Source organism: Propithecus coquereli, unplaced genomic scaffold (genome assembly GCF_000956105.1).
Source record: "Propithecus coquereli isolate 6110/MARCELLA unplaced genomic scaffold, Pcoq_1.0 Scaffold7, whole genome shotgun sequence".
Taxonomy (NCBI): domain Eukaryota; kingdom Metazoa; phylum Chordata; class Mammalia; order Primates; family Indriidae; genus Propithecus; species Propithecus coquereli.
Genome location: NW_012153062.1, coordinates 10,065,990 through 10,077,355, shown reverse-complemented (window position 1 = coordinate 10,077,355; position 11,366 = coordinate 10,065,990). Strand labels below are relative to the sequence as shown.

At 36.0% G+C, this 11,366-nt stretch overlaps 1 protein-coding gene across 2 annotated transcripts in view; it reads left to right on the top strand.

Moving 5' to 3' along the window:
- Positions 1-279: 279 nt before the first annotated feature.
- PKN2 (protein kinase N2) overlaps positions 280-11,366 on the top strand; it is a 143,904-nt gene continuing 132,817 nt past the window's right edge. Inside the window, exon 1 of one of the 2 annotated variants that reach the window (XM_012661160.1) lies at positions 280-707. In XM_012661160.1, the coding sequence (XP_012516614.1) occupies positions 660-707 (48 nt within the window). In that variant the 5' untranslated portion in view covers positions 280-659. The remainder of the gene's footprint in view (positions 708-11,366) is intronic. The other variant, XM_012661161.1, reaches the window with a different exon arrangement.

Here is an 11,366-nt window from a genome sequence, read left to right as displayed (position 1 = left end):
ACCGTGGGGCCGTTAAACACAGCAGGACAGTGGGCGTGTGTTTTCTTCCTCTTCCCGCCTCCTCAGAGACTCGAGCCCAGTCCTTTCCCCTCATTTTCACCCCTGCCGGGTCCAATGGCTGCCCCCGCCGAGAACCCGGGTCGGAAGCCGCCCCGCCCCCTGCGCCGCGCCCGTCCAGGGGTCTCCTCTACCCCACCCTCCCCGCCCAGCGAGAGGCGGTGGCTGCGGCCGTCACGTGTGCTGGCAGCCGCCAAGCGAGGCCGCTTTTGCGACGCGGTGACAGCCAAATGGTGCGACAGGAGGAGCTGCAGCCGCGGCCGCAGCGCCCCGCACGGAGAGGGTTGAGGCGGCTCCTGGCGTCGCCGGGAGGGAGCGACTAAGCGAGCGTGCGGCGCGGGCGGCGGCGGCGGGCAGGCGGGCGGCGAGAGGGAGCCCGCTACGAGTGCCCTCGCTCCCCGCCGCTCTCGATGAACCCGGCGGAATAAGCCGCGCCTCCAGCAGGGGCTGCGCCTGCCATGAATCCCTAGGTTTTTTTTTTTTTTTTTTTTTTTTTTCCTTTCTCTCCCTGCTCCTCACCCCCCACCCCGGGTCCCGTCCCGCCTTCTCCCGTCGCCAGCGGCGGCCGCCGCGTCCAGGTGCGGAGTCCAGAGCGGAGCGCAATGGCGTCCAACCCCGAACGGGGGGAGATTCTGCTCACGGAGCTGCAGGTAAGGGCTGCGGCCCTGGTAGGACGCGCCAGCAGAGGAGACATAGAGAAAGTCTGGCGCGGGGTCGGGGGCGGAGGGAAGCTCTGCGGCCGAAAGCTCTGCGGCCGCCGCGCCCCTGGCCCGCTAAGTACGGAAACTCAGGGATGTCACTCGGAAACCGCTTCCCCCGGGAGCCGGACCCTCTCCCCTGCCAAAGCTTTGGCCTGCCACCTCTTTAGTTTGATTCTACCTACTAGAGGGGACCCCATCTCTGCCGGCTGCCTGTGCTGCAGCAAGAGTCTGCTTTCAGCCGGTCCCCGGAGCGGCCACTTCGCCGCCCCCTCCCCTGGTGTCAGATCTGCCCGCGAAAGCCCCTGCGGCCCCCTCCCTCCGCCTGGTCGGGCCTCGCCCCGCCTTTCCACTGTACACCGCTCCTTAAACTCCTTTGAATGACTCCCAGGCTGTTTTCTCGTTCTTCCCCTTCCCCTCAGACTTCGCACAAAGAGCGCCCCCATAACTTCCAGCCCCTACACAAGTTTTTTTTTTTTTTTTTTTTTAAACGAGTCCCACCCAACGCTTGCTTCACTTCACCAGCTCCCTTCAGGTGATTGAGTTTCTTTCCTCTTGTTTGAGGGCTTTTCTTTCTTTTGTTACCAAGTGATACCAAGTCCCTTTCTCTGCTACCCCTGCTCAGATCCGGAAGCTCAGATGCTGATGATTTTCAGACTTTCATTTTCCCTCCCATTTGAACACCAAAGAAAGGGCTACAGAAGTTGTTTACAACTGAGAAAGCAGTCGACTTACGGACAACACTGGGCACCACATGTCTGCAAATGATAACAAAATAGATCCCTTAATTAGTTAAGTCCATGTCGAGTAGCAATACTGTTCTTTCCCATTTCCAGCTAAATGTCTGATGATGTGGGCACGAGTTTGTTTTTATATCTCTGGTGTACGAGGGGACTTAAGCTACCCTGTAGGGATAATTTTTCATTACTTTGGAGTGTTCCAGGGATGTTTACATCTTAATTTTAACAGATGTTAAAATTTCTTGGGTTTTTTTAATTTGGTTTGTTTTAATATAGTTATCTTTTAGCTACTCGAAGACTGGAGATAGGAATTAAGAGAAAAAATTGCTTGCATTTCTTGTGGGTTGGGCAGTTAATTTTTTGTTTAAAGATAATCTAGAAACCCTGAAGGGTTGATTCTTGATGATGACAGAGTTAAATATTTCAACTGCATCTAAATTTCTTGTTTAAACGCATTTTTCAATTGATCGCTATATAAGTTTGGTTTATTGTGCTATCAGTTGTAGCCTTGAAGGCATCGCTATAATGCTTGATATTTCCCCCACAAAAACAGAAATTTCAACAATGTACATCAGTGCACTGTTGCAAATTTGGAATCCTTTGGAAATGCAGAACTGAATTTCATATAACTGAAAATGTTGCTATGTAGTATTTTAATTACAGTTGGCTTTTTATAAGCAACTCTTACAGCACACTACATTTGCTAAGTGAATGGAATTTATTATTTTATTAATTTATATGAACTTTTAAAATAAAGATGATTTGAGGCACATTGGAAATAGTTTACATTGCCTAGTATTGAAAATGAAAAGCATACTTTGGTTTTGACTGAGAAAAAGCCATTATAATAACAGGGGCATTTTTCTTTTGATTTGAGTGGTGTTAGAATTATAAAGTATTTGGTTTTGTATTTTATAGACAGTTGGCATAAAAGACACTTACTTTAGCACTGGAACTAAAAATGTTTTCATGTCTATTAAAATACAACTTTTAGGATCTTTTAATAAGATCAGTTTTGGCAATAACAAGGAAGCAAGTCAAAGAAATAAGAAATTTTAAATATGAGGACTTAAAAGTGGGACTGAAGTAGGAGAACAAGTTAGACTTTTAAATAAGATAAAATATAACCCCTTCCAGAAAAAGAACAGTTCTTACTAAGTGTTACGTCATAGGTTAGCATGTATATCCAGGGCATTTTTCTTGGTTTGACTACCAATTCTAATAAAAGTTATTACACTTAATCATGTTTATTAAAATATTTGAGACTATATTATTTATATCAGCACATAAGTAACCATCATAAAATTTGCTTCACCAGGTATATCCATCTATTCAAACATTTTTATTATTTCATTTGGTCCTGAAACTAGTATATAGTAACCAAATATTTATCAAACTTGTTTTGAGAATCAGTTTTTTAAAAAGCTTCTAGTTTTGAGAATCAGTTTTTTAAAAAGCTTCTAAATTGTTTGAATTTAGTTGCAAAATTGTTTAATATGAAGTTCTTAATGTTTCTCTGCCATTATGGACTTTAAGTATTTAAAAAGTAAGTTCTGTAGCCAGTTTTAAAATGTATCTAATAGTTAAAAACTGTTACTTTGCTATATATCTTGTCTCAAGAATACTTGTTTCACTCTGAAAGTTATATATTTCAATCTAATTTTAACAAAATTAATAACTTTTTATTTAAAAACATCCAACTTTTCATTATTTCTTTGAATTATGTGGCAGAATTTGAAATACTTTACTACTTGAGCTGCAATTGGTTTACTAAAAAGCTTTGGTTGTGAAAAGACAAAAGTAAGAAAATCTGAAACTGCAGTATTCTGTCTTATTAATTACTATAATAGTTCTAGAACTATTTCTAACATTTTGATAGTAATTTAGGAGGCTTATTCAACAAGGAAGCATTAATAAAGTATGCACGAACTCTGATGGCCAGAGGCTTCAGGGTCTAAGGAAGAATATTTCTTGTAGTAAAAATAAAAATAGGCAGTTTAAAAATGTAAATTTAATTGGCAATCTCTAATTTTTATCTCTGATAACTAATTTGTTATATTATATTCTCTTATTTTTTATTTGAAGTGTAACTTAGCGAGATACTTTTGTGTGGCTAAATAAACTGAAGTTTATTTCCAAGTAAACTAGATTAATGAAAACTATAAAGAATCTCAAAATGAAAATGTTGACTACGACAGTAATTTTGTAGAATGCAGAACCAAATACTGAGCAGCATGCTAGTAAAGTTACCTTGTTGATCATTGGAGATTCATCATATTCATCAAAATGCCCAATAATTTGTTGGGCTGGGAATCTTAAATTACATTCTCAGCAGAATTTATTTAGGTAGAGGTAACTCACTTAAGTGAAAAGTTGAATAGTTAGCCTTAAATTACAGGTGTTAATTTCAACAGACAGTTATGGGGTATCTACCAAAGCTATATTGGAGGATATAAAGATGATAAGATAGATTTTTGCTTTCTAGAAGAGAGTACAAATAGTATTTGTCCTAGAAGAGAATTATAAGAGAGTACAAATAACATTTTTTGATTATATCCTGCATGTCAGACTTTGTACTTAGTATCCTATACACCTTATTTGATCTTCACAATAATCCAATAAGGTGGATGTTGTTATTTCCGTTTTATGGATCAGGAAACTAAGTTCAAGAATGTAAAGTAAATTGCCAATGGTCTTTTGAGCCTGAGTTTGAACTCAAGTCTATATGTATCCCATTATACCATTCTTTATAGTTCTGTGGAACCATAAATGTTGTGCATTCCAATGTTATAATTGAACTTTCTAAAAATTGGCTAAAAATGTAATTAACCAGAGTTAACTTTAACATGAGCTTTATGCTACTTGTTAGATCTCTCTATAATAAGGAAAAATGATTCCCACATTCTATTCGGTAGTCTGTAATTTAGCAGTATTTTATTATTGTAAATAAAGTGTAATATTCCACAAAGAATAACAGTACATATAACCTTTTTGCAGGCTTTCCTCATTTAACAATTACTGTTTTGGATAAAGGTGTCAAATGTTTGCCCAGAACATCCCAAAAGATTTAGCATTTCTGTGTAGACTGTCCAATACCATAAACTTTGCTTTAAAATTTTAAGCTCGTGTGTAACCAGGCTCTTCATCTGACGCTTAGTAGGTGTGCAATACATTGATGAGAAAGAAAGTTCCATTTGTAGCTAGGATGAGGACTGTCTTGACTGTCTTAAGAGAAGTTCATTATAATAATTGACATATGAAAGTACATAGTTTTCTTTAATTTACATTTCTAATCCCATCTCCCAAAAATATTTCCTTTAAAAGTACAAAAGGGGTTTGTGTAGTAATGTTACACCTACCTACATCCCCCTGGTATTTTGCTCATCTGATAGGAAATTAGGAGATGGCATCTAATTTTGTAATGATATTGGAAAGTAGAAGATGTGACCTGGGAGGATTATTTTTTAGGATGGTTTGGGGGGAATGTAGTATGAGAATGTAGGCAGGTGAATAAGACAGGTTTTACTTTTTTTCAAATTATAAACATAATGCATGTTTAGCACAAAAGAAAGTAAGGGTTGCTCATAGTTCCGTCACTTAGACATAACTGACAAACTTCCAACCTAAAAGTCCCATGGCTTTAGAGTCTATTTTCTTTTCTTCCATATCTCATTTTACTTATTAGAAATTTTAAGAAAAATGAAGTTCAAAGAGTTTTAAGATAGAAATAGCTATAGGTTAAAAAATTTTTTTTTCTTGCTACTGGTTCTACATAAGTGGGTCTAATTATAATTAGCCTATGACTTTTTTTTTATCACAAAGTGTTTTGATTTTGAGTCATTGTTTTGTAATACAGTTAAGAGAAGTACAGTATGGATTTAGTAATGGACGATAATGATACGTAGCAACAAGTCTTAGAACAATAAATCAATACAGTATGGTTTTTCAGGGTAGATTTCATTACTGCTACTGTGAATACTGAAGTGTTTACAACCTGCAACGTATACTTTACTGAATTAGACATATTAAATAACTTGCTGAATATTATTTATTGACTGCCTAGGTAAAAGTCTCTGTGCTAAAATTAGTGTTATTAAATGATGGCTCTGAAATGAATGATGTTTTCCTATCATCTCTCATTAGTGTAATAGAGATTAGATCTAGTCTCCTGCAACTTCCGCCATTCACATATCATCAGTATTGAAATAGGGAGAGGTAGGGGCACCTTCCAGACATTATCTGTTTACCCCAGGGCTTAGCATCTGATTCCTTGGACTGTTTTTCTGCTTTTCAAGTTTGGCAATGGTAAATTTTCATGTCATTCTTCAGGATATTCCTATGTCTACTTTTAAACAAATGCAGAGAGTGGAATAGTAGTTTGTAAAGATTACTGTCACTTAAAATAATGTTAGTTCCATAACCATAAGTGATATTTGAATAAAACACTTAATTCTGCATCATTTCCTAGTAAAATGTACTGTCTTGAATAATTACCAAGTGTCTATTATTTCAGAAACTAAATTTACTCTAGAATAAGACAAAATATGACATTTAATATGATTAACTTTTGATGTACAGCAGAGTTCAAATTTGACAACAAAGTTAGAAAGTTGAAAACTAGTTAAAGCTTTAAAAAGATTTAAAATTTAGAATGGGAAAAACATACCAATGAAAAAGTAATTTCTAATACCTTAGTAAAGTATATAGAGAGAATATTTTGATCCATGTCTAGTTTCTCTTCATTTTATCTGATATAATCTTATTTGAAAGTAGCTCTGTTACCATATTTGGTTTTTTGCAATCTCAAAAAAATTAAATTCGTGTCACATTATGTACATAAATATTGTCTGTAAAAAAATTAAGAACAGGAAAGGCTGGGAAGAGTGTATTTGATAATAAACACCTTAGATTTAAAGGTGAATGTTGAAGTCCCACATAAAGATGAGCTGATACACAAGAATTATATAATAGATATAATTATTAGGATTTATTCTAGAAATTTGGCAGTGATTACTTTATCTAATTGGTGAAAGCTTTACTGCCCTGGCTCACAAGTATCTTAATTTATTGGAAAGTAGTTATGACAGAATTTGAAATTTATTTTTGATCGTAGAAGACATACCACATACTACATGTGCTGAATATCTCATATTTTGCACATTAATCATACTGTTTTCTCTTCCCTTTGGTTGCCACCTTAGGGATTCTCTAAGACGGTGATTGTTCTCCTGTTTCAGAATTTTCATTGAATAAATTTCATGCAACTTTTGGATTTTTTTCTTTTATTAAACCTCGGGTACACGGCATTAGATTAATCATTATTTGTCTTATCTATCATTATAATAAGTACTCATGGATTACCACTCCCTCTGCCAAAAAAAAAAGCTAGGAACTTAACCTACTTATAGTTTTCCTCTAGCCCATCCCTCTACTCCACCTCCTTGTGAACCCAGGGAATCATCATCTTGAGTCCTGTGTTCATTCTCTTCATTGTACAGTAGTCCCCCCTTATCTGCAGTTTCAGTTACCAGTGGTCAACTGTGGCCCGAAAATAGATGAGTATAGTAGAGTAATACAAGATACCTTGAGAGAGAGAGAGAGAGATACCACATTCACATAGCTTTTATTACAGTATATTGTTATAATTGTTCTATTTTATTAGTTATTGTTAATCTCTTACTGTACCTAGTTTATAAATTAAGCTTTAGAATATAGGACATATAGGAAAAAACATAGTATTTATAGGGTTCAGTATTATCCACAGTTACAAATATCCCCTGGGGGTCTTCGAGCTTATCCTCTGTAGATAAGGTGAAGCTACTGTATGTACTTTGTTGGATATATAATTTTAAAAGGTTTTAGTTTTTATACAATTGTGTTGAATATAATGTTTTCTAATTTGATTTTTCACCTATTAAAACTAAGATTTATCCATATTATTGCATGTTGCTGTAGTCATTCATTTTAATTGCTGTATAATATTTCAGAGTGAAATATTCATTAACTCTCCCAATGTTGGATATTTATCCATTCTCCCATGTTGCGCAGTTATTTTCTGGTTTTTGTAATTGTAAACAAAGATACTATGAACACTGTCCATGTTTCCTATTGTATATATGTCAGAGTTTCTATTGATTATATACTTAGAGGTAGACTTGCTTCTTCATGGGGTAGGTGAATGCTCAACTTAAGAGATGATGCAGAACTTCCCATATGATTGTACCAGTTTGTATTCTTACCAGCAATATATAAGAGATAAAAGATCCTTTGGCTATCCATCCTCTCCACACTTAATTCTGTCTTTTTAATTTTTATCAATCAACAGGGTATAAAATGTCTCATGGTCTTGATGTGCATTTTCGTATAATAATTATCAGTGATGCAGAACATTTCTTTTTATGTTTCCTGACTATGTTTCTTTCCTCTTTAGTGAAATTCTTGTTTATGTCTCTTGCCTATTTTTCTGTTTTTCTTATTGATTTATAAGAGTCCTTTACATTAATCATCTCTATATTGTGAATGTCCTCTCTCAGTTTCTTTTTTTTTTTTTTGAGACAGAGTCTCACTCTGTTTGCCCTGGCTAGAGTGAGTGCCGTGGCGTTAGCCTAGCTCACAGCAACCTCAAACTCTTGGGCTCAAGCTATCCTACTGCCTCAGCCTCCTGAGTAGCTGGGACTACAGGCATGCATCACTATGCCCAGCTGATTTTTTTCTATATATATTTTTAGTTGTCCAGCTAATTTCTTTCTATTTTTTTTTTTTTTTTAGCAGAGACAAGGTCTCGCTCTTGCTCAGGCTGGTCTCGAACTCCTGAGCTCAAACAATCCACCCGCCTCGGCCTCCCAGAGTGCTAGGATTACAGGCGTTAGCCACTGCGCCCGGCCTTTCTCTCAGTTTCTAACTTGTCTTTTTCACTTTCTTTTAGGGGGCTGTTTGGGGGGGACAATTTTAAATGTTTTACCTTTCTTGGCAAATATCCAGAGTTATTTACACCATTATGATCAGATAAGCTTGCATTTAAAATCTATTGTATATTTGGTATAGAAAGAGTAAAAGTAACACAGTTTATGTCCTGTGAATTTGTAAAGTATCTAACTGAATAACCATAGAAAATTGTATACAATATTGTATCACTTCATACATATTAGTCACTCAAATGCCAGTTGACTCAGAGTAAATTTAGAAGCAAAAAAATAACAAAAATTATACATATAAATAGTGCTCATTTCCTGATTCTGTATCTCTTTGATGCAAACTACTTAGTAATTAATAATATTATATTCTTTGGTTGAAGGGAAGTATATTCCAAGCATAGGATTATGTGAGTCAGTTATCCAGGTATTTACATAGCATGGCAAAAAGTACTATAGTAGATCAGATTTAATATTGGATGTAAAACAGAAAATATTAATCTACTCTTGCACAATTTACTAGTATTTACAAGCCTAGAATCATACCTGCAGTTTTTTGTCACTGCTGTGGCATCTTTTGATGAAAATTTCTTAATATTAGTGAAATCAGATTTGTCCCTCTTTTATCATACAGTAATTCCTCACTTAGTGTTGTCGATAGATCTTGGAAACTGGCACTTTAAGTGAAACAATGTACAGCAGGTCTAATGTTCAACATTGCTTTGTTATAACATCATTTCCTTATAACATTGATAAGAAAAAAATAATTGTTTTCTTTATACATTGTTTGGCTTACAAAAAAAAAAAAAAGTTTCCAAGGACCTATTGACAACATTAAGTGAGGACTCATGGTAATTGCTTTTCATACCCTGTTTAAGAAATTATTCTTTATCCTGGGTTTAAAAGATAGTCGCCTATGTTTTCTGCTAAGAATTTTGAAGTTTTATTTTTTACATATTAAGTCAATCCATCTGGAGTTGTTTTTTAATAGACTTTATTTTTTTAGAGCAGTTTTAGGTTCACAGCAAAAGTGAGAGGAAGGTCCACAGATTTCCCAAATACCTGCCGCCCTTCCATATGCATTATCGGCATCCCTCACTAGAGTAGTGTATTTGTCACAATTGATTAGTCTACCTTGACACATCGTTATCACCCAGAGTCCATAGTTTACATTAGGGTTCACTCTTGGTGTTGTACATTCTATGGGTTTATACAAACATATAATGACATATTCACCATCGTAGTATCATGAGAGTAGTATCAGTACACTAAGAATCCTCTGTGCTTTACCTATTCATCCTTCCTTCCCTTCCAACCCCTGACAACCCCTGATCTTTTTACTGTTTCCGTAGTTTCTGCCTTTTCAAGAGTGTCATATAGTTGGAGTCATACAGTATGTTAGCCTTTTCAGATTGACTTCTTTCACTTAGTAATATGCATTTAAGTTTCCTCCATGTGTTTTCATGGCTTGATAACTCATTTCTTTTTCGAGCTGAATAATATTCCATTGTCTGTATGTACCACAGTTTATTCATTCACTTACTGAAGGACATCTTGGTTGCTTCTAAGTTTTGGCAATTATGAATAAAACTGCTCTAAACATCTGTATGCAGGATTTTGTGTGGATACAACTTTTCAACTCCTTTGGGTAAATACTAAGGAGTCCAGTTGTTGGATAGTATGGTAAGAATATGTTCAGTTTTTTAAGAAACTGCCAAATTGTCCTCCAGAGTGGCTGTATCATTTTGTATTCCTACCAGCAATGAATAAGAGTTTCTGTTACTCCATATACTCTCCTACATTTGATGTTGAGAGTGTTACGGATTTTGGCTATTGTGATAGGCGTGTAGTGGTATGTTGTTTATTTAATAGAGTTGATTTTTGAATATGGAGAAAGGTCTTGAGTTATATTTTAATGTTTAAACATTTTGAGATTTATATCAAAGTTCATTATAATGTCAATTTAAAATAGAGCACTTTTCATGTAGGACAGAAATGTCTCTGAATAGCCTTATTTAATTTTTGCAAGTTAGAGTTAAGGTTACATCATAGTAGATTATGTAATGAACTATACCTGAAGTTATCCTTACTTAGCTCATTAGTAGCTCACTTTTTCCTTATATCAGCTTATGGTTCTTCCATTTTTTTGTTTTATCTCCTGAAACCTTCGGGTCAGTAAAGGTGATCTTTTACTTATCTCTTGTTGACACCTACCACATTCCCCAGTTGTGGCTCAAATTTTTTATACTTCCCTCTGTCATCCAATCTATCCTGCTTCTTTGCTCACAACAAATCACTCCGCTTGTCACTGCCTTAATGATATGTAGGATTCAACCATGTGAGTTTCCTCAACTTTCCTTCTTTACTTTAAAATTTTCTGGAGTTTTAGCCATCTTTTTTTGTTTTTTTTCCTACTGAATTTTAAGGAAAAAGTATTTCACCTTGCTAAGGCTATACTTTCCTGGACTTCTGCTTCCTTCTTCTGGAATATCGTATTTTACTCTTTTGCAGCATGGGGCTTTCATTCTCCCCTGGCTCTTTGCTTAAAAATAAATTCACATCTCTCATATTTTTATTACATTCTTTAATACTTTGTCCCTTCAAACTTCTTTCTTTTCATCATCACACTCTTTTAAAGAAGTTTCTTAGTTGTCTTTATTTCCTACCATTTATTTAACTTATTCAAGTATGATTTCTGTCTCAATTATTTTGTTGAAATTATTTTCTGAAATACATCAGTGACTTCCTGCTCCTTCTAGTCCTTAGAGGCAATTGACACAGCTTCAGCTTTCTGAAACTATTGTTTAAATTAAGCTTCAAGGACTTTGTACAATATTGGTTACTTTTCTTTCATCACACCTGCCTCTATTTGCTACTATTGCATTCTTTTGATAACTCCTTTTCTACTTTAAATGTTCCACGTGTTTCTGGCCTATTTCCCCTTTAATTTATTCTTCTAA